This window comes from Anarhichas minor, unplaced genomic scaffold (genome assembly GCF_050575085.1).
Source record: "Anarhichas minor isolate MPS153535 unplaced genomic scaffold, ASM5057508v1 ptg000016l, whole genome shotgun sequence".
NCBI classification, from domain to species: Eukaryota; Metazoa; Chordata; class Actinopteri; order Perciformes; family Anarhichadidae; genus Anarhichas; species Anarhichas minor.
The window spans coordinates 23,235-46,949 of record NW_027466462.1 but is presented as its reverse complement, the minus strand read 5'-3'; the positions used below and the strand labels follow the sequence as shown (position 1 = coordinate 46,949).

Genomic DNA, 23,715 nt, shown 5'->3' with positions numbered 1-23,715 from the left:
TTGTATTATTGTTGTTCCCAACAAACCTAACTTAAACAATAATGTTGGTCCTCACAGCAGTTACTTTTCCTGATTTCATTTCATTTTCAAGTGCTGCAGCTTCTTAATGTTCCCAAAATCAGTTTCACGTCCACTGACGATGTCCTCAGGTTGTAGCAGCAATCACAAGCCAACAGCTTCCCCAAGTGGCCATCTCACCACACTACCAGCACATGAAGCTGCAAAACACTTTTACATTTAATGCAAGTTTAAGGTCTACTCTAACTTTTCATTGATTTAGATAATTGTAAAGGTTGGTTGATTGTTGTGCAGTTCAGGCAAAGGTGTGTTTTTCTCAATCTTTAAGGTTACACATATTAAATGCATTACAAGTTTTAAAGGATTGTATTAATTAAAAGAATGTATTACTAAAAAGAAGACAATGGGACCTATGTTAGGCAAACAATTTTATTTTGTCATTCATCAGCTGTTTTCTTTTACATCATTATTTGAACAAAGTTGAGTTGATCAAACCCTTAAATCTACAAAGGGTGGAAGAAACCAGAATGATCTGATGAAAGCCGATCACTCTGTCTTTCTCTCTCAGTCATCCTCATCTTCTTCTCCTCTCAAAGCGTGGCGGAGTTTCCTCCAGAACTCCCCACTCTTCTCCTCCTCCTGAGGCCACTCCAGGTAGGTGCTGGAGCTCATGAGTTTGCGCAGCTTGCAGAAGCGTTTGGGGATGTCGTCCTTGGACAGCGGTTCCAGCAGGACCAAGATGGCCGCGTCTCCGCCGGCACTGCCATCGAACAGCTGGAAGTGGGAGAAGTCCAGCTCGTAGCGGCACCAGTCCGACTGGACAAAATTCTCCGAGAGGATGAAGACGGTGCGCCGGCTGCGCTCCATAGCGCTCATGATGTTGTCCACAATCCAGTGTCCAGGAAGGAAGTCCCGCTTGTGGAGGCACAGGGTCAGAGGTCGGGGGGCTCTGTGGTTCACAGAGTCTTCATCGTTCTCCCTGGAGTATAAACCAGAGAGAAGGTAATGTTTTAATCTTTGCCATGTTTGGTTAATATCGCATGAAATTTATTGGAATGGTAATTTGTCAAAAATGTGAAATTTCCAAAAGTCTTTTAACTAAAAGTTGATGTGGGCTCTGCTCATCGTCTTGTGCCAAACTAACTTTTTTATCAAGGTTCACTGAAATCTGGTAAGTACTTTTTGAGCTTTTGAGATACCCTGCTAACTAACAAACAGATAAACAAACGGTAGAACGTTATTATGTTTTAAAGATATAGATCAACATTACCGTGGCTCCTCCAGCTCAGGTACCAAGAAGTTCTCCACCCAGCTCGCATCTCTCTCGCTGTAGGACACAAAGGCGTCGTAGGACAGCAACTCCTCTGTTTCTGCTCCATCTCTGCGTTGCCGCCGTTCCCGGGAGCTACGCTTGGCCCTCAGCCACACCCACGTCATCTTGAGGTACCAGAACGCATGGAGGCGCCACAGCAGGACACACACCAGTATCCCTACAACCAGTGCCACCCCACAGCTCACGGACACAAACAAAACCCGGTGGCACACGACAACAGAGAGTTGGACTCGACCCACCGGTTCCCCCTGCAGGTAGAGAGGAGAGTCGCAGACGTAGCTCTCCTCTCCATCTGTCAAATGCACGCCTCCACCTCCTTGAACGGCCGACTGGAGGAAGTAGACAAAGTCACAGGAGCAGACGAATTTGTTCTGACCCGCCTGGAGGTCCTGGAGCCGCCTGTACGACTGGAGGTCCGAACGGTCGAACATGTTCAGGGTGTTCGACTGTGGGAGAACACACTGGGGTCACACTGGGGGAATACAAAGAGGACTGGAAGAAGAAATGTATGATTGAGTGATTGGTCCTTACCTGTATTGTCAGTGTTTGCAGATTGGGGAACAGCCATCCAGGGGGCAGCCTCAGTAACTTATTCCCAGAGAGGTAGAGCTCTCTCAGGGCAGGCAGGACCAGGGTGAAGCCCTTGAGGTCGTTGTTGCTCAGATCCAACACCTGTATGTGATAAAGCACAAGATAAAAGTGGTGTTTGCTGCAGTGTGTGTGTCAGGTTGACTGTCAGGATTACTGCTACATGGTCCACTTTCAGTACCTCCAGAGTTTCAGGTAAACAAGGAGTGATGGTAGTAAGTTTGGCCCTGGAGATGTTGAGGTATCGCAGGGTGGAGGGCCAGGAGCAGCCCTGGGGCATGGAGCTGTATCCATTCCGGCTGATGTCCAGGTGGGTCAGTTTGGAGAGCTTTGTTACCTGCTGGTTCATCGTGGACAAAGACTGGACAGCAGAGAAGACAGAGGCAGACGAGTCTTCAGGAAGCAGGTATTCTTCTCAAATCTTTTTTTTTTACGTATTCTTGGATTTATACTTTATTGGCACCTCAGTGATTTTACTTGTGATTATCAGTTTACTAGTCAGTAGGAGTACTACTCCTCTGTGGTTAAACAGCACATTGTCTCTCAAGTGCCGCTAGCTGGACTTCTTTGTAGCTAGGAAGTACGAATTAACAGAAAATCCACAAAAAAAAAAGACAGTTTTTTCAAGTTTCACAAAGGCACCTTCAGAGCGTTTCCACTGAGGTTCAAAACTCGGAGGTCCTTCAGAGTGCCGTCTCCGTTGCACAGTGTCTCCACCAGAGTCAGGTCAGTCAGCAGGTTGTCGGACAGGTCCAGGTACTGCAGGTTCACGAGCAGGCGGGACGTGAGACAGGGCAACACAAACACCTGAGGGTAAAAGTTCTGACTTTAAAACCACACTCTTAATTTCAATCTTACAATCGGGACTCCTTGCTCCAGCTATGTAGTGGATTGATGTAGCTATCGCACGAGACAGATAACACCGTCCTTACCTGACTGTTTATGACGGACAACTTCCTGGGGTACTGCAGCAGAAACTGCAGCCCCAGAAGGGAGGCAAACTGAAAGACTTTCAGCACTTTGGCGTTTCGTAGGAAGAACTCGTCAATGCTTTTATGGTCTGTCCATCTGGCTCGCTCCCACCTAACACCAACGGAGAAACAACAAACCATTAAACTACCCAGTAGGTACGTACATTCGCAGCTCGTTTATGTTTCTGCCGGGCTGCTGATTGGTTGACTAAACGTGCTGCTTCTTAGCCTGAACACTGGTGTTCATCAAATGAGACGAATTAAGGCCCGTCCCAAAAAGTCACTAGAACTGTCGCTAGGCGCCTTTTGACAAAAAAGTCTCTAAATCTAGCAAGAACGTTGGTGTCACTGAATTTGCTAGATCGTGCTGCCGTGCTGGTTTCCTACCTGCCCTCGCCTGTCAGTGTGACGCCGTCCACGAACAAGGAGGTGAGCGGCGCCCCATCCACCGCCACCAGGAGGTCAGCAATGGCCTCATCGGACACAGAAAGGTTACGTAAGGTCATTTTCCTGAAGAGAGACATCATAGAGGAGCGACTGGTTGGTTTGTCTGCCAAACCGATTTTACATTTTTACACCCCAAAAATGTATAACACCTTTAAACTTCCCCTGTTGATTACAATCATTAAGACAATTGTTTTTTGTATTACAAATTTACTGAAATGTTACGTTTAAATATCTCAAATCTCAAATTTGATCAATGCTTCCTATAGTTTGACAGTTTGCTTGCAGTGATTGACAGCTGCGTTAGAGAATCCCTGACTCTGATTGGGTGTTTTCCTTCAGGCACGGTAGACACTTGCAAGTGCCTTTAGGAGCACTTAGAGAAGGCAGAGGAACCTGACTGTTTTCACAGATTGTCTGTCCCATGTACTACTGTCAGGATATAGTGACAGTACCGCTGTACAACCGAAGCTGTAAATCATTGAAATGGAGAAAGTAGAGGAGTAAGAGGTACGTGCTGGTGACTGCAAATATACTGTACATTAAGAGTATTGCACTTATTTCTCTTTATTATTTTTCTGTTATGTTCAGGCACTTTCTTATTATTGAGAGTTTCGCACTCATAATTACAGCATCGACTGCCCTCTCAGCCCTATCATTGTGTTCATCAGTGCTTCATTAGGAATTCTGCATGAACGCGAGTATTAAAGAAAAAGAGATTGTAGCCAGACCTGACTCTCCTCCTGGTCACCTCTCTGGAGGGCTGAACAGACTGATTCCTCATCAGATGGAGATCTTCCAGAATGATCCACGTCTCAGGGTATGACACGTCCCCGAGCACAGCCGAGGCTAAGGCTACGTTCGTTAAAAATGGACCACGGAGGCTCAAAGTGACACGACCCAGCGGCCAAACGTCCGCTAGAGTACCGGTTTCATACCTGCAGAGAGAGAGAGAGAGAGAGACAGGAGAGGTTAAGTGGAAGATGGGGAATAGTAAGATCCTTTAAAGGGAAGGGCAGACTGTGGATTCAATATTCAGGGCTTCAGTCTTTGGTCCTTACATTTACAACTGCAGCGAAAGTGCCCTCTTGGATGCCCCTCTGGTTGATAAAACATGAAAAACAGCCTTCTACGGTGCCCTTCCATCAGAGAAAACGCGATGAAGTGCCCTTTAGAGTGCCCATCCAATGGAGAAAATGTGATAAAGAGCCCTCTAGGATACCCTTCCATTGAAGAAAACCTGATGAAAAGCCCACTAAAACGCCCTTTCAGTGGAGAAAACGTGAGGAAGTTCTCTCTAGGATGCTCAGTGGAGAAAACATGGTGCGGTTCCCTCTAGGTAGGATGTTCTTCCAGTGGAAAAAGCGTGATGAGGTTCCCTCTAGCGTACGTTCTGCCCCACCGCATGGAGCCGATGCCCTTTTAATATTTTGACACCAACCTTATATTTGATCTTGCTTATACGTTATACTTTCCCTCATCATCTGCATTTATAATCAATTTGCTTAATGTGGATAATGTGATGTTATCACAAATGACAGGGCCGAGAGGATAACCATAAGAACCACATCGAATTTGACTCTTCAAACTCCTGAATCAGCTGCATCAGCTCTTATCATGTTTTGGTATTTTCTCTTATAAAACATTAGAATACATTATATTTGAAGTGGCTACACAGACAAGAATGTTCTGTGCTGTCTCCCAGTGTAATATCTCTATCTATCTATATATATATATACATATATATATATATATATATATATATATATATATACATATATATATATATATACATACATTTATATATATATATATATATATATATATATATATATCTATATATATATATATATATATATATATATATACATACATTTCTTTTCCTTTATAGGACATTTGACTCTCGTGCAACAACACAAACACACAAACAGTGTCAGTCCTTCACCTCGTCAGGTTGTTGGCGTGCACAGTGAGCTCCTCCAGCTGAGTGACTCCAGACAGATCTCCTCTCTTTAGCTCCTCCAGAGCAGGACCTCCAAACCCCAGCCTCCTCAGCCTGACCAGCCTCTGAAACACTGGAGGAGAACCCAGGCAGCTGGAGGACACAAGACACACAAACCACGAACATCAAATGTGATTTGCATTGTCACTGCTCGGCCTTTGAACTGTAACCTGAGTGCTTCACCTGTAGGGGTTGTGGAGCAGGTTGAGCTCCTGTAGAGCTCCTAGCTTGCTGAACCATCTGTGGTTGAGAGCAGTCAGCTGGTTGTCAGACAGATCTAGCTCCTCCAGGCTCCACAGAGAGTCAAACGCTGACGGATGGATCACAGCTAGTTTGTTACCTGGAGGACAGTAATATCGACATGTAAAAACATCCAGCACTCTAGGGGTTCCTCAGGGTTCAATCAGTGGACCACTGATTATCATCAATTCTCATTAATGTTATTATTGTTGCAGTGATGCCTGGCAGAGAAGATCCTTGTGGCTAAGGAGTGCAAGTGGTGTTTAATTCCTCCACGTTTGAGTCTGTGCCTCCTCTGTGGTGGAGATGAACATAGAGATGGACACAGAGATGGTGCTGCTTGTCTTCTCCACCTTGTCCTCTGTGTTTACTCCGATGTTTACTTTTAAAAACCTCGACAGCCTCTAGATGGCAGAGTCGGCAGGAGGAGGGCTAAAGAATCCCTGTCCTGGTGAGTGACTCAGTCATATGTCATCATTGTCCAATGTCAATTACAAAAAGTAGACTACAGCCAGTGTGCGAAATACGGGGGCTCTAGGGGGGTGCGAGTGGTATTGGCGGAGATGGGTCTCCTCGATTGCCATCAGGTATTTCACACACTGACACCACTGGAAACATGGTGGACTCTGTGAGGAGGACCTGCTCCCTATGTGGATGTGAAGGGCTCATTCTAAGCTAATGAAACCACAAAGATTCTTAGTTTCAGGTGATCATACGCTAATGAGGACATAGTTATGAATGTTAGATTACATTTCTGCTAGTAGATCCCCTGAATCCTCCTCTAAAAGCTGTGGTTTCAAAGTTCATTCTTGACCTTAGGCACAGCAAAACATGGAGGAGAAGTCCTGAGCGTGAACATCTTCAGTTCCATCACGACCGATGAAGACCATGTGAGATGATCAAAAGCTCCTGAACAGCTGCTGAATGGAGCTTGGAGGTAAGATTGTTTGGTCATTTATATTATAATTCATACATCTCAAAACCTTTTATTCATTATTATTATTAGCGTTAAATGTAGTCAATGTTATATTTAACACTAATATAATTAATAAAAATCAATTAATTTGTAGATTAATGTTAAACTAATGGCAAATGACAAAACAAACCTTACCTCCAACATATATATATATATACATAAATATCAATATACATATATATATATATAAATAAATATATATATCAATACATACATAAATATCAATATACATAAATATATATAAATAAATATATATATCAATACATACATAAATATCAATATACATAAATATATATAAATAAATATATATATCAATACATACATAAATATCAATATACATATATATAAATATATATATATATAATATAATATATAATCTTGTCAAAAATAGTCTGTCTAATAGAGTAGAAATCCAGTTAAACACAAATATTGTCATAAAACGTGTCCTGCCTCCTTAAGTACACTAACATGGTGAAGAAGTGAATCTGCTGCTCGTGCCTCATGTCACAGAGAAGCCTTTGATCTATCCTTCTCTCTGTTAATCAACGTTACCATGGAGACTCAGAGACCCCAGCCTCGCGTGTCCCGTCAGGTCGTCCTCCGTCACCACGGTGATGTCGTTGAAGGACAGGTCAAGAGTCAGGGCGCCCTCTGGCACCGTGGGGACGCGGGTCAATCCGCCGTGGGAGCAGTTGCACAAGAGTCGCAGGTCGCAGCGATCGCAGGACGGCCTCTGACCCCAGCACGGGGCGAGGGGGAGGAAGAGGAGGAGGAGGAGGAGGAGGAGGAGGAAGGTGGAGTGAAGGTTGCTCGGCTGTCCCATCCTGCAGGGAAGGAAAGCGATCGAGTGGATGAACAGAGCAGGGAAGTGAACGAGCATCAAGAGGAGAGACACGCAGAGTGAAGGAAACTCAGTGAGGAACTCTGGTTTGACAAAAGAGGAAGTCTTTAACATTTATTATGACTCTTATAAACCTCATGTTCAACGCTAGGGCGCGTTAGTGGAGCAGCCATCAGACCAGGGTCTATCAACGTTATTATTATCATTATCATTATTACATTATTACAGGTTAGAAATAAGTTATATATATATTTTATTATATATATATTTTATTATATATATATATATTTTATTATATATATATTTTTTATGATATATATATATATATATATATATTTTATTATATATATATATATATATATTTGTGTGTGTCAGAGTTCCCACACTGCATTCATTGTGCTTTATAGCCCTCCTGTGTTTCCTTTATTCTGTAAATTATCTGTGAAACAAGCGGACGACTTCTGCTGTTATATAACGGAACAATGATAACAATCGATAAGTCAAACTCTCAGACATGAACTTCATGTTTTGTTGTAGGAAGGTCTGCATTGGGTTACCGGTTGATTCCTGATTCTCTAAAATGATAAAAGACAAGAGAAGCAGTGAAACAGCTTCATGACCGTCAGGAGAGGAAGTAGAAGGTTGAGGCTGAACGCCTGAAAAGAGGTAGTGAGCATGAAAACATGTGTGTTTGTAAAAATGCATCAGTGCATGAAAAGATCTTTTGCATATTCTTTAACTCATATACGGTCCAATGACATCAGAGTGAGGACATATCAGTTAAAACAGAATGACTTTTGTGCTAAACTGTGACGTCTATCTGAAGCTGAACTCCTTATTGATTATGACTCTATAGAAGAAGCACATTGTTGTATTGTGTTGCTTGTGCTTTGTGTTACAGAACACACTGTCACCGCTGTAGGTTCAGCACCGTGACCACAGAGACATCTGTCAGGCTGTGGTCTCTGCTCCAGCCAACACTTCCCCTTTGACCCCGTTCAGAGAGACGTCGAGGTTCACTAGCAGACATGAATAACTCCACAGTCGTTCAAAGGCCAAAGAAAAGGAACGTATGACAGAAGAGCTGATAATACGTTAAATCCTTTAATCGCTGTCACAAGGTGATGCGCCAACAAAACCACCATTAAAACACAGAACACAGAATAAACTCCACGAAGACACAATTTACAGCAGAATTTAACTGTAAAACATCTGATTAATATGATTTCAAGTCTGGCCTTTGGTTCTCACAATGTCCTCTGAAGAACAAACAGTCAAGAGCTTCTTCGCTTCGACACTCTGGGTTCTGAGAAGAGAAACGATGTTTCCACCTTCGAACTGTGATTTTCTTACGGTCACCATTTCTCCCCGACACAAGGACTTGAGTCTGGTCTCAGCAAACCAGTATTCTGTTCTCCAGTAATCTACAGGCTTCTCTACAACATAAAAAGAACTAGACGTGGTAGAATGTGTAGTGCACGCTTTGCAGAATCCTCTTTTCTGTGGAGGTACGGACCCTTTCTTTTGTATTTTCTGTAAACTTAAACGTTCTTAGGATATACAGGAACGTGAGAGTATATATATATATATATATATATATATATATATATATATATATATATATATATATATATTTCATGTGTTGAGCTGGAGGGATTTATTGAGAATCCAGTAAACAATCTGTGTGTGTGGTTTGGAAATATATGAAATATATCTGTTCAATTTGGAAATGACATATTTATTTAAACCTCTCATCCTTGTATTGATGTTGGTGTAAAGGTTTGTAGCTTTGATCTTCATGGTGTTTTTCACTTTGGTTTTTATAATCTGTGTCCACGTCTTCAACCACAGTGTCACCGTCACATGAATGCATTATGTCATTATGTATTATTATTTATTGTTACTTTTACTTGAGGCTCTGACTTGTGGAACTACAGTTCGCTACATGTGCGGCCTCCGGAGGGACGTGAACAGGAAGCACGGTGGCGCACAGCACGCCGCTGTGTGTAACACGTTGTCCCCAACATGTCGTTACGCTCCGGTAAATCAGCACCGTTCCGTGTACACCGGATGCACCAGTACGAGCTCCTGCTCGCAGTGAACCCGCGCACGTACAGACCGCTGTCACGGGACTACTTTGATACTCAACACAGCTTCAGATCACGAGGAACCTCAGGCAGCTCTGAACAACGCGGTGCCGGGATCTCTGAACGCGTGCACGGAGGTTTACTGTCCGGTGCACATCGGAGGTAACGACGTCCACAGCCGGTGTAGGTCACAGTGCACGTGGAGCACGTGTGTGATGTGTGCGTTCTCTGCTGGGACTGAGCTCTGACTCGCAGGAGGAGCAGATGTGACGCAGATCGCGACTAACAGGTGCTGACCCGCGTCAGCGAGGTGTTGGTGCTCCACAGTCCGCTCCACTGTTACCCCCGACCGGCCAGCTGGTGGCGCCACGTCCCGTTACAACATGCTCATGTGTAGTTCCACCCTGGTAATAAGTAATAAGTGATTATTAGTGAAGCAATCATTGTGTATAACGTTATTATATAGATGAATAACTGCTGCTGCACGATAAGCTCAGTTGAGATGATTTGACAATGATTCAGTAATATTATATGAGCATGATTTACTCCTGCAGAGCCGCAGAGACTTTTATTTGATTCATTATTATTATTGTATATTAGCAGATAATCCGCTCGTGAGTTTTGGGTTACATCGTTTAGCTTCTCGTCTGGATCTTCGGGTTACTTTTGTAACTTTAAAAGAAATATATTTTATTGACCCAATGATCATATATCATATAAATCATCATATCACATGTGCACGTGTATGTATTTAACATCCAGGTCTCCAACAGACGGATGGATGATGATTCTGTGTAATGCTTGTTGAGCTTATGCACTTCCTGTCTGCACAGGAAGTTGTTGTTGTGCTGCTGCTTGTGATCATCTTCATCTTTTGTTTCACCAAATATCAAATCTATAAATAAGAGTTTAATAATGTACCGCACGGCGTGAAGGACGAGCAGAGCTGAACGTAGAAACAGCTTCAGAGCGTGCAGATATGAAATGATGTAGAATAATGTATTCTTTATTTTACAGTATCGACACGTCGTTTGACTTTTATTTGTGATCTACAGAACTTCCACGTGCACTCTGCTGCTTTAACCTGTAAAGGCTCAAGGGTGGAACTATGTTTATGCTCCCACAAAAAGTATAAATTGCAAATTTGTGCAAAATCAAAATCCCAATTTTTTGCATTTATACTTTTTTGAGAGTGTAGATGAGCTCCTCACAGGATTAAGTGAACATAATAAAGGCCCGTCTACACGAGTACACGTGTGTTTAAACGGATATGTTCCTCGTCAAACACCAGAGAAGAAGACTGTGAGCATGCTATAGCTAGTTATGTCTTCATACATATCTGACCTCTCACGTGGACAGAATTTCATTTTACAGATAGAGGAACACGATCTCCGTGTCCGTGTGGGCTTCTCTTTGACGTGGGGGGGCTTCGGTTACTGCCGGTGACACTGAACCTGCTCCTTCAGGGTTCAGGTGTGATCCTTAAACAAGGACACACAGCTTGTGTTGCTCGAGCTGGAGGATGTGATATGAAGTGATCCAGCCACGTCTCCATCGGTGTCAAACAACAATCTGCAGCCCAGATTAGAAACAATGCAGAAGGAGGTCGAGGACAAACCCAGAAGACGAGAGAAGAAGAAGCAGACGAGACCGAGCGAGCAATACAAAGATGAAAGATGAAACTCATGATAGCATCACACACGCACACAATGCATGAATGAGGAGACGTCTGCTCAGGTAAAGTCTGACCTCAGATCTGCGTGGGAAACTAAAGCCATGACTCGGCAGATTGCGTCTGATCTGCAGGATAAAAAGGCCGAAGCAGCAGAGACGCCTCAACACACAGCGGCTGATCCTGAGACAGGTAAACCTCATTCATGCATTCATGCATTCATTTCATGTGCTCCTGTGTGTGCATGCATTTATATGTGTATATGTATATATATGTATATAAGTGTACAAGTCCCTCCAAGATGGAGCTTATTTTAACTGCTTTATGTACTGCTGTTTAGTTTAATCTATAATATTACATCATATCATGTGTTTTTTTTGTGTATAACTTGCAAAGTTGTGTACATGCATGTGCAGGAAATCAAAAGGAATTTGGCTTCGGGGGGGAAATACTGCCGGCCAGTATTGTACTTTATTTATTTTGCAGTATTTATTCATTGTATTTGACTCAAACCTGTTTATGCACATTTGTTTATGCACTCTTGTGTCGTGTGTGACAGGTTTATGCCGGAGAGTTATTTTAATCTCAGCGAGGTTTAAATGCAGGAAAAGGAAATACATGTAGTAGAATAACAAGTATTTCCTCCTGTAATACATGAAGTGACTCGCTCCTGTACCTCATGTATACTTAATACACATAAATAATACGTTAAACCGTCGGTTATTAAAGAGGTAACTGGTTGTTATTCAATAGTTTTGCTTTATTATATTTGACTTTTTGCTGCTGTGTTCTGACAGTCGACCCTCCCTCTTCATCTTCATCATCTTCATCATCATCATCATCATCACCATGAAGGCCCTCAGCGTGTCTCTGGTACTCGGCTTCTTCCTGACCCTGAGCCGGGCCGCCCCGCTCAACAGCACGTACCCCATGAAGATGATGATGATGGGGGGCGATCACGAGAACATGGACAAACCCCACCCCATGGGTCAGTACGTTTTTAATAATTGTAATAATTCAATTAAAATTAATTGATGTTAAATCATGTATAAACTAGATGAAGAGATGCATTAAGTGAAGTTAAAGGATGCAATATTTAAAAAAATAATGAATGAATTAATTTAATTTTAATTTAGTTGATATAATTGAATATGATTTCATATAATATGATTTAGCATAAAAAATATTAATTAGAATAGAGTAATTTAAATAAGAATATATAGTTTATAGTAATAGTTTTATAAGGTCAATGTTTTTACAGAACGAAACGTTTGACCGTCTTAACAGATATGATGCATTGTTATAGATACAGCACGTGAAGTAATAAAGTCAGCTGCAGCATTAACATGCTGCTTACACCTGAATGCATCAGTGAAAAGATGGTAAAGTAATATAACGAGTCATTCTGACGTCTAGAGTACTTAATTAATTGTACTTCAGGAAACTTTCTTAGTGTTGATTCTGTCGCCCCCTGTGGACTAAAGTGGTAGTGTCTCTGAGCACCAGAGTCTCTTTAGAAAACCTCTCATTCTACTGCAGCAGGTCTGACAGTCTGACCCTCTCAGTCCTGGTTCTGGTCCTCCCGTGCCTCCCTTCCCTCCAGCGCGTCCAGCAACACGTCCTTCTGTAGCTATATAGAAATCAAATGTATAGTGTTTGCTGGTGCAGGTAATGTGGAGTCATCAGTACTGAACTGAGACTGTTTCATGAGCAGGTCAAAGGTCCTCAGACTGACTTTAAAGTACATTTTGCTGCAAATACTTCAGTACTTTCTGAGTGCAGGACTTCTTACTTGTAAAGTATTTGTTTTCTAGTGTTGAACATTTGTGTCCTCTCATATCAACTGAGGGTCTTTTATTATGTTGAAAGCATATCGCATATACTGTTTGTGTGTATTTATGTATGTATTTATATATATATATATATATATATATATATATATATATATATATATATATATATATACAATAATTTTTCTACATGATTAAGAGAGACAGGAGTTTATCTACACTTGAGTAAATTTCACATTGAGTTTGGCGCCATCTGTTGGCCGTGTTATTGACAACAATACAAAGCATCGTCACAGAGAACACTAGCGCTGTAATGACATGAATCAGTTTACAGTAAATGAACACAAGCTGGTGATTGTGTTATTAAAAGACTTATTGTGAACGTGAGTACAAGATTAAAAATGTGTTCTCTTGTGTAGACATGGAGATGGAGATGGAGCCCTACTGCCCGTACGGCTGGACCCACTATGAGCATGAGTGTTTCATCTTCATCAACAGCAACAAGACTTGGATTGAAGCCGAGGTGAGGAGCGACACGGCCGCTCACGCGTTTCAAACCAAACCAAACCACATGTGTGAACTCTCTCTCTCTCTACCCCCCCTCCAGAAATACTGTCTGTTTGTAGGGGGCAACCTGGTGTCCATCCACAGTTATGAGCAGAACCACTTCCTCCAGTCTTTGACCGAAGATGGCACCCACAGCTTCCCCCTGACCTGGATCGGCGCCACCGACGCCGTCCATGTGAGGAAGTCTTTTGCTGGAGAAATGAACTGGAATTGAATTTGTTCTAAATGGCAAAACTACAAAATACAAACTTTAAGATTTCAATGTGGTCCAATAACAAAACCTTTAAATTGTACATTTATAAAGTTGCTTATTTATTTTAAACTGATGTATTTCCTGTATATCCGTATGTTTGTTTGTGTCTTTGTATCCACAGCTGAATGCTTGGCTGTGGAGTGACGGCTCCAAGTTTGACTGTGAAAACTGGACCCGAGGCTACCGGATGAATGAAACCGAGCGCTGTCTGGAGATGAACTATGGATGTAATGAACTACACGCACACACACACACACACACACACACACACACACACACACACACACAATAACTTTTTTTAGATATTTCAACCCTGGGAAATCCCCCCCTAGCTCTGGTTTTTGAAGATTGTGTTTTGCATTAATGTATCAGCTGTTTCCACCGGTCAGTATCAGCTGACTGTCTCTCATCATATCGTCCTGTAGCCTCTCGGTGCTGTTCAAGGTTTTTGTATCCTAAACATTTTGGTTGAAGTGCGTAGACGTCTCTGGTGGAGACCTGTCAATCACTGTGTAGCCCCGCCCCTAAAGCATCCCCTGCTTTATGGTCTGTTTGCCTCTAAATGGACGTCAGTGCGTCATTTTCTGTTTCGCTAAAAAATCCAGCGTGCTAACACGACTAAATTCTAAATTGACTTTCAACTCCAACAAACGTGCTTCATTTACGCCAACCGTACGTCGGTAAACGTTTTCTTTGCACGTGCAGCTTGAAATCCCTGAAGTCCATATTCTCTGATCATCTTTTGTGTTTCAGTGCACAAGAAGTGGATCAACGCGCCCTGCGACAAGTGTCTCCCTTTCATCTGTGGCAAGATGATGTGAAACCAGCCGGATCCAACAGCTGGAGTTTCATTTCGTTTTGAACAGATGCATCAAAGGTTTCGAGTCCACCTGCCAACATGTGGTCCAGGTCTGCCCATCTGAGCTCCCTGTAGTCCATCTCGCATCTGTGTCGACACACATGACCTCCTCCTGTTGGATTGAGTCAATCACTGAGATCATTAAAGCTCTCGATGCACACTTAGCTGTGTTAGTATGAATGAAAGCAGGAGTAAAGGTGATTAATTCTTCTTGTACATGTGTAGTGTGTGCCCTCAAATTACAATGCAAATAAAATAAAAAAATATACATTAAAAAAAAGTGTTTGTTTACATATTTCTTCTTGTCTGAGATGATAAAATGTAAAGTTTTATTCCTAGTTTCTAGTTTTAAACGAGGCAGCTGGTGTTTGTTTAGGAACACCACAGAAACACAGAGTTCTGTGCAGAAGGTAAACACAATGTTTGTCATTTCACAAGCTGCACCACCAGCCCGACTGGACTCAAACACACTTCAGTTGCTCAATCGTTCCAATTTCACGAAACTGAAAAAACAAAAACCAGCTTTGACTGAGAGGAGAACCTCTCCTCTCAGAACTCGTGTTCACTAAACAGAGAGTTACTCTAATAATGGGAGAAATATTAATCATCAATCAGACTAAAGTCAGTGTTTGTGCACATAGTGACACATGCTGACTGGGTGTCATGAAGTAACCCTCACACTGGTTTCCCAGCACGGAGTCCTCGCGGCCGGAAAGACTCTTATTTATTTATTTATTTATTTATTTATTTATTTATTTATTTATTTATTTATTTATTTACTCTGGGCCGAAACTTGTAATAATATACTCGGTTTAAAACTACTGGACGTCCAAATCTGTAACTGTAAGATTATTGTTGCAGATAAAATAATAAGTAAATCTGAATAAATACTCGATCGAAACTATTGTAACAAGTTTATCAGTTTGTAAAATCCAGAAAGTCGATTAAAACGCGTTTCACTGCCTCATTCTGCCTGATTTATGTTACACGTTCTAATGCGCGGCTAATTAAAGGTGACGGTCTCAGTTGATTGATAAATATCTTTTATTGTACACAAACGTTATTTTTCAATATTAGAGGATTTGTGATTAAGAAGCAAAGAAAAGAAACAATCTGAACATTTCATTCAACCAAGAACCAGAATCTGTTGCATGTTACTGTCTAACTTAACTCTGGACAGAGAGTACTGCTGGTAATACTACCTTTACTCATAAAAGAGTATTTCTACACTGTGGCGATGCTGAATGTCAACGTTTAAAGACGTTTAAAGACGTTTAAAGACGTGTAACCTCACGTCAAAACAAACAACACAAGTTAAAAGCTGTATTATTGGACACGTTGTCTCTTACACACATCATCAGACTCAGACGTATCAGTAAAGCCTTCAGTCCTTTTGCCCTTTTGTCCTTTTGTCCTTTGGTTCCTGCGCCAGCAGGCTGACCGGGAGCAGCGGTGACTCAGGTTTGGGTAAACTGTCCCCGGCAGATGTTGACTGTTCTTTTTTTGTTTCCAGCAGATCGATAAGAAGCTGACCCGCAGGATAAATAGCGGCTGGAATCAGATGTGAGGGCAGGAGAGAAGGAGTGAAGGCGCACTGAAGACGAGGATTGAGAAGAAGAGTAACTTCATCACGATGAGGACGCTGCTGTGTGTGTGTGTGTGTCTGTGTCTGTCCGCCGTCTGGGCTCAGGGCAACGTGGAGTATGACGACTACGATACGGTGAGTGCTTCACTTCAGTGACATCCTGAAAGTTTTACCTTTAATCACAATATTTAAATGTTACCGGACAGTGAAATCATCACTTTAAAAAAACATTTCTACAAAAAAATGAAATGCAGTCAATGAATCGAACCATGTTTTTAATGAATTATATGGATCTAACTTTATTGTCTGTACATACAAACCTTTACTCACCAAATAAAATCTAAAAAAGGCCAAACGCACATTTTTATATATAACGTAAACTCGATCAACATAAAATATGACAACATGTATTAATTCACCGTCTCTTCCTGACCTGCATGATGTTGTTAGTAGTTGTGTATTATTAATATGTTTAAGGCGGAAACACGTTTTATTTCAGATTAGTGGAAAGAAAACATTTATTTTATTAATTCTTCTATTTATTCTTCTGCAGATTTCTCATAAGTTACCATTACATAATGCCTCATTTGCATATTTAACATTTCAGATTGTAATTTAATACAAAATGTCTTAGTGTAAGTAATCATGGTGATATCTGTTAGTTACTGTTCTTAGAGTTTAATATGTCAGATATTCTGTTAAGAGCATATTCAATGTAGATTTATTTTAATATAAAGTTTGAAAAGAAAAATGGATTTTAATCTTCTAATATGTCACAATATTTTTCTTTTATCTTTGGACAACAAGGCATCGTCTACAAAGAATGAAACAGTGAGTAGAAAATGCTTGATTTGTATCGTGAATTACATTTATTTTGATATATTTTTGTATTCCCTCCTCACGTCCTGTTTCCTCTCGTCTCCCCTCAGGCCAAAGCCGGGGCCGTAGACGCTCGTGGTCACCGTCCACTAACAAGGGACGGGGACAGCTACACCCGCAACCGCTATGCCCCGCCCCCTATCAGTAGCGGCGGCAGGTACGTTCAAACACGGACACCTGACCAAATAAAAGACACGTTCATATTGATGTATACATATTTAACATTAACGGTATTACATTTTAAAAAGTACAGAAACAGCAGCAACATTTACTGAAAGTATCAGAAGTTATTTTCTAAATGGCTCATTTTCATGTGTTTTAATATATTATTGAGTTATCATTCCTGATGCATTACTGTTTAATTTTAATGCGTGAGCTGATATGAATGTGTTTAATATACTTTTATATGATTTAATCTATAACTGTGCATTTAGAAGATGAGTGTATGACTTGATGGTAAAATATTGAAAACTACAGCTGTCAGATAAATGCAGTTAGTTTGCTCAAGTACTGTACTTGAGTATTTCCATTTTATAGTACTTTATACTTCATTTCAGAAGCAAATATTGTGATATACTTTTCACTTCAATACACTTTTTTAGCAGCTATAGTTTTTCAAAATTAATATGTGGTCAGTTTATAAAATATTGTTGCAGATCCAGCAGATTATTATTATTATATTTCTTTTTTTCGTCCCAGGTATCGCGGCCGGCCCACCCCAGCTCCAGTCGCAGGACAGCAGTTGCAGGAGAAGGAGAAGCAGCCGGATGAAGGAGGATGCACGCACGCCGCAGAGGAGATGGTAGGACGCACACGATCACCCACCCGCCCACCCGCCCGCCCACCCACCCACCCACCCACCCCACCCATTCCACATGTTTGTGTCACGTTTCTGCTGGCCGATGTCAAAAGCATTAGTGCACGTTTGTAGACGCCTTTGTTCCAGGTTTACACTTCATTTCAGGCAGAAACTTGAACTTTGGTATTTAAAATCCTACACATTGTTGTTTTGGTCCAGATGATCATGATGCACGTCTGTAACTCTTTCTTCTTGAGGCGTTTATTTGAAGAAACAAATTCCCCAAATCTCAAAACTCCAATGTCAGAAAAAGCCATTTGTTTGAACCAATAAAAACATTGATTCACTTGTCTGGAGCAGGTTTGATATCTGCTAATTGATTTTCATCCATAAATCTGTTCATGGATAGAAGGAAGTCAATGGCTGCCTTGGAGCCCCCCCCCCCCCCCCCCCTTCCTTTAGTCAGTGATTGACAGACACCTAACAGAGATTCTCTCGTCCATCAGGGTGTTCTGTGTCCCACTGGCTGCGAGCTGAAGACCATGCTGCTGAAGCAAGAGAGGAACGTCAAGACGGTAAAAAGTGAACTTTATCTTTTATTTATCTCAGCAATGAGAGAATATGGGAGGATATGTTGGCTGCTCTAACTCTAAATGTTAGATTAAATGGAATTTGCTGTCATATTGTGGATTGACTTCCTGTTGCTTCCATTTCTTCTCACAGAGCATTAATGAGCTCAAGCCTCAGGTGGATGATTTGTCCCGATCCTCCAACACCATCTACAACTACGTCAACAGCATTTCCACCTCTCTGAGGGAGAGGCAGAGGCTCGTCGGCGGTGAGTCTGACTCCAGATCAGCTGGATAATGTCGGTAAATTAAGGTTCACGAAATGGATCCGCTAGTCAGGGTTCAACCAATCAGGACGCCTTCATGATCCTTTTGATAGTTTATAATGAAACGAGAGCCTTCAAGTGCTCTTCTGAACGTTTTCTTCTTCTTTGGGTAAAACTGTAATGATGTTTCTTTTTGAGGTATAGTTACTTTATATGAATAAATGAATGTTTAACAAAGTATTTGATCCACTTTGTTATCCTGTTGTTCACCTCACAGTTAATCAATCTCAGGCAGTTATTACAGAAGAGTGCATTGCGGTAGAGTAGAATATATTTAGAGTAGAGTAGTATTTACCTATTTAAACTCCTCGAATTTCTGACCTTGTTTACAAAAGTGTTGTGTTGTGTGAAAGAATTGTGGCAAAACTGTAAATGTGAAATACAGTGAAGAGAAGAAACAGGTGCAAAGTGTTTTACAGGCACAACAAAAGAGATTCTCTGAAACCTCCACATAATAAGTTAAATAATAATACAAACGTAGTTCAACATCATTTCAAACGACGCACGCCAAAAATGATTTATTACTTCAATGGTTTTGTACAATCTAAACATTTCAAATTGTTCCCTTGTGCACCTCCTGAGTTGTTTCTCTGCCTGTCTCAGACAACAACAGGGTGGTCAGTCAGTACACTGATCGGGTGGAGGAACAACACGCCTACATCAAGGAGACGGTGGACACCACCTTCCCCTCCAGCATCAGAGTGCTACAGGTAAATAAGAGCTGACACCTTATTAATCATGTCTCAGACATGCTTCTTGTTTTAGCTGTAAGTAAAGCATCACCTTGGAGAGAAATAGATGATGAGCTTGAATCTATTGCAGAGAAAGACTGAAACAAAAATAAATGTATACAATATACTAATGTAGTGTATCCAACACCCCCTGATGTAATGCACTGTATACTGTGTGCTGTGTGGCTGCAGGGGGTCCTGGACAAGATCAGGCAGAAGATCCAGAAGCTGGAGAAGGCCATCCAGGGCCAGAGAGAGGAGTGCAATGAACCGTGCAAGACCACCTGTCCCATACCGGTGGTGTCTGGTAAGTGTGGTGACCCCTAGAGGTCGCAATGTTCAATATACGCAGGCGACAACTTCTGGGTCTGAAAAGTGAAGCTCTCTCTAGTGTCCACCAGGGGGCGACTCCTCTGGTTGTATAGAAGTCTATGAGAAAATGACTCTACTTCTCTCTTGATTTATTACCTCAGTAAACATTGTAAACATGAGTTTATGGTCTCAATCTCTAGTTTCAAGTCTTCTTCAATACAGCATGATGTTCATTTAGTACATTATGGTCCATTTAGAGTCACACAGACCATAAAGCAGGGGATGCTTTAGGGCGGGGCTACACAGTGATTGACAGGTCTCTACCAGAGACGTATACGGCGTCTCTACGTCACTCCTCCTCAGTCCAGATATGGTCACTTCCTGTTCACTGGTTGAGAAAAAACAAGATGCGACGACGAAAAACCAAGATGGCTACCGCCAATCTTGTAGCTTTTGGTAGAACACAAAAGTAAGTGAACTTGTTCTCCTGTGTGATTCAGGTAAGGAGTGTGAGGACATCTTTCGTCGTGGAGGAAAAGACTCCCAGATGTACTTCATCCAGCCCGACGTCTTCTTACCTCCATACAAGGTCTTCTGTGATCAGACCACTCAGAACGGAGGTGAGCGTAGAACTCAGTTAGGCCACCTAAACTTAGTTTGTTAATACTTTGGATATTTTGGGCCTTTGGTTGAGGAATCTGTGTTTAAAAGAGACCTTCTTCCCCCCCCCCCCCCCCCCCCCCCAGGATGGGTTCTCATCCAGAACAGGCTTGATGGCAGTGTCGACTTCGGCCGACGCTGGGACGAATATCGACGTGGTTTCGGCAACACTGCCTTCGATGCTGGCAAGGGTCGCTGTGAGACTCCAGGTAAGACTTCTAACGTATACCACTAGAGGGTGCTGAAGGGAGTGGAAGCCATTGTTGGGAAGTAACTGAGTACATTTACTCAAGAACTGTACTTGAGTACAATTTAGTTAGGTAGTTGTACTTTGCTTGATACATTTGTAAGACTACTTCACTATATTTATTATATTGTATTGTACTTTTTACTATTTAAATATAAGCACCAAATAAATGTATGTTATCATTATTGAGAAAGATAAAGCTATTTATTCCTTGGTGAAATTCATAAGCTACCCATCATTATAAATAGTGAACTATAAGATCACCATTTAACATTAAAATGACACCTTAATGCATCAATAGTTGTAATTCAATATAATAATATACATTAATCTAAAATTGACCGTTCTGCGCAACTATAATGTTTATTTTAGAATGTACTTTTACTTGTTACAGAGTATTTCTAAAGTGTGGGATTAAATATCTACTTCTTCCACCGCTGGTTGAAACCATTTTGTTATCTAATCATGTCGCTGAATCTTAATTTTGGCAGTTACCTACATATTCATATGCAGCATTATTCCTGTGATTTGTGGTTGACTGGCGTACCTTTCTCCTCCGTCACCTGACAGGTGAACACTGGCTGGGCAATGATCGGATCAGTCAAATCACCAAGATGGGCCCCACTGAGATTCTCTTTGAGATGGAGGACTGGACAGGAACCAAAGTGAGTCCTCTGTGTGTCTATTTACAGTAGAAATTATTAAGTGATCAACAGAAAGTTTATCTGCAAATATTTTCGTAATGGTTTGTCATATTTGAAGCAAAAATTCCAAACTTTCTCAGGTATTTGGTTCTAAAATGTAGGAATTTGCTACTTTTCTTTATCTTTTCTGATAGTAAAGTAGAAATCTTTTAGATTTTTGACGGATAAAAAACTATTTTAAGGACAAAAACAAATAGGAATATGGAATTTCTTTTCTGAGTCAGTTCTCCTTGGGGGTTTAATTTCACAACTAAATGAAAAATTTGTTTCAGTGAAATAAATCACTATGTCACAAAATGTAAAAAAAAAGTCATAGTAAAGCATGTTGGAAAGATGTTATAGTACTTCAAGTTGTAACTAACAACATATAAAATCATAGTATATTTTGTCCTAATAAATATTAAAGAGTCAGTATTCTATGTCGTAAGAAAGTAATAAAGACGTCATTGAACAGTCTTAGTACTAATATTAACCAATGTTTCATTATTGCTAAACTAACATATTTAGTATTTTTGATGATTTAATTCTGACTCCTCAACCTTTCGTGTAGGTCCATGCCCAGTATCGCCAGTTCACCGTCATGACAGAGACGGCCAACTACCTGCTGGCGGTCAACGGTTATTCCGGCAACGCTGGCAACTGTTTACTGGAGGGCTCCTCAGAACTGTTCGGTGAAAACCGCACGATGACCGTTCACAACAGCATGATGTTCAGCACCTACGACAGAGACAACGACAACTGGTAAGTGTCCCGATGCTGGTGACAAAACCCAAAACACTGGCAATTCAGTTAACCAACAAGTCCTCCAAACGATCCAGCTATTCAGGCTCATGTGAACTAAAGATTCTCACACCTCTAAAAGATACTCTATAGTGGGGTTTGAAGAAATCAACAGCTAGTTGCTGCTAACGTATAACACGCCATTGCCAAGTTCACACAGTTGCATATTTGTACCATGGACTCCTTTCATTTAACAACTGTTTCTCTCGTGTGGAGCATTTATCCACTCCAGCAGAGGTGGACTAACTTAAAGTAGCTGCTGCTGCACTGCTAATTAGCTAAAAAAGGCTTAATTCCTCTATCAAGGTACTTTGCCATTGGTCAACTGCACAAATTCACACGTTAACATTTCCCCCAACTTGACAATAAATTCCTGCATCAATTCATTCCCTCTGGTTTTTCATATATCACCTTTCTCTGTCCCTGTTTCCCTGAACCAGGATCCCCGGGGATCCCTCCAAACAGTGTTCCAGGGAGGACGGCGGCGGCTGGTGGTACAACCGCTGCCACTCGGCCAATCCCAACGGCCGATACTACATGGGCGGAGCCTACACGCGCCAAATGGCCAAGCACGGCACCGACGACGGCATGGTGTGGATGAACTGGAAGGGGAGCTGGTATTCGCTGAAGGCCATGAGCATGAAGATGAGGCCGTTCTTTGCCGCACAGAGCTAATCGTGTCGGAGAGCACACATAACACATACAGGAAACCGCCAAAATAAAAGACACCAAAGTAAATGGGGGCCAAACTAGAGCCACTCGAAAAGCTTCAAAACTCTTTGTAGCGTTCGACTAATATTCATGTGTGTCCTTTATTTCAGCTGTAACCTTTGTGTTGATGGACACGCACATTTACACACAACTGTTTTCACAAAGTGATGCAGCGTTGAACTTCAGAAGAAAGGGAAATGAGAAACTGTTTGACGTCAGAGAAAAGAGAACCTGGTTGTGAGTGAATGTGTGTCGTCTTCAGTGTGCACGACTAGGACGAGTTGCTGTCCTCCACTACTCAATAAACACGTTGAGGAACGTACTTTCTGTCTGCTCCTTTGGTTTTTCACTGCACTTTAGGGACCGTAGAAAAGAAAATGTATTTATTTTATTTATTATATCCCCATTAAGGGGGATTTGTCTCTGCATTTGACACATCCCTGTATATAGGGAGCAGTGGGCTGCTAGGTTCAGTGTCTTGCTCAGGGACACTATGACACCTGACACGTCCCAGTCAAGGATCGAACCGTCAACCTTGCGGTTACCAGACAACCCTCTTAGCCCAGTGAGCCACGGTCACCGTTTTGTCATTTTTACATCCCTGCTGAAGCTCCAGCCTGTCAAAATGATCCATAAAAATACAAATAAAAATACAAATAAAAAAACAAATAAAAAAACATGCAGTGAGTTCAGTACAAACAGAAATGACTGTTCAGCGTGTTAAATGTTTCTGTGGATATAAATAATATAAGAGAGAAAAGTGTAGTTATT

The 23,715-nt window shown here is 41.5% G+C and overlaps 3 protein-coding genes across 3 annotated transcripts; 2 read left to right on the top strand and 1 right to left on the bottom strand.

Annotated features, from left to right (window-relative positions):
• Positions 1-433: 433 nt before the first annotated feature.
• On the bottom strand, positions 434-7,484 carry LOC142950696 (toll-like receptor 2 type-2). Its single transcript, XM_076092259.1, has 11 exons — positions 7,125-7,484; positions 5,540-5,696; positions 5,300-5,449; positions 4,086-4,292; positions 3,298-3,420; positions 2,872-3,022; positions 2,582-2,746; positions 2,121-2,300; positions 1,883-2,023; positions 1,289-1,797; positions 434-997 (listed from the first exon to the last, which is right to left on the bottom strand). The coding sequence occupies exons 1-11, from the start codon at positions 7,450-7,452 to the stop codon at positions 583-585; spliced, it is 2,526 nt and encodes an 841-aa protein (XP_075948374.1). The 5' UTR covers positions 7,453-7,484; the 3' UTR covers positions 434-582.
• A 1,991-nt stretch (positions 7,485-9,475) lies between these two features.
• On the top strand, positions 9,476-14,934 carry eslec (eosinophil lineage-specific marker). Its single transcript, XM_076092224.1, has 6 exons — positions 9,476-11,364; positions 11,970-12,160; positions 13,382-13,485; positions 13,570-13,704; positions 13,904-14,009; positions 14,536-14,934. The coding sequence occupies exons 2-6, from the start codon at positions 12,022-12,024 to the stop codon at positions 14,601-14,603; spliced, it is 552 nt and encodes a 183-aa protein (XP_075948339.1). The 5' UTR covers positions 9,476-11,364; positions 11,970-12,021; the 3' UTR covers positions 14,604-14,934.
• Positions 14,935-16,274: 1,340 nt separating this feature from the next.
• Positions 16,275-22,918, top strand: fgb (fibrinogen beta chain). The gene is made up of 13 exons (XM_076092238.1): positions 16,275-16,357; positions 17,021-17,057; positions 17,156-17,262; positions 17,805-17,907; positions 18,411-18,479; positions 18,628-18,742; positions 19,403-19,509; positions 19,723-19,837; positions 20,343-20,462; positions 20,589-20,711; positions 21,320-21,414; positions 22,004-22,194; positions 22,674-22,918. Exons 1-13 carry the CDS (start codon positions 16,275-16,277, stop codon positions 22,906-22,908), a joined length of 1,500 nt encoding a protein of 499 aa, XP_075948353.1. The 3' UTR covers positions 22,909-22,918.
• The last annotated feature ends 797 nt before the right edge of the window (positions 22,919-23,715 follow it).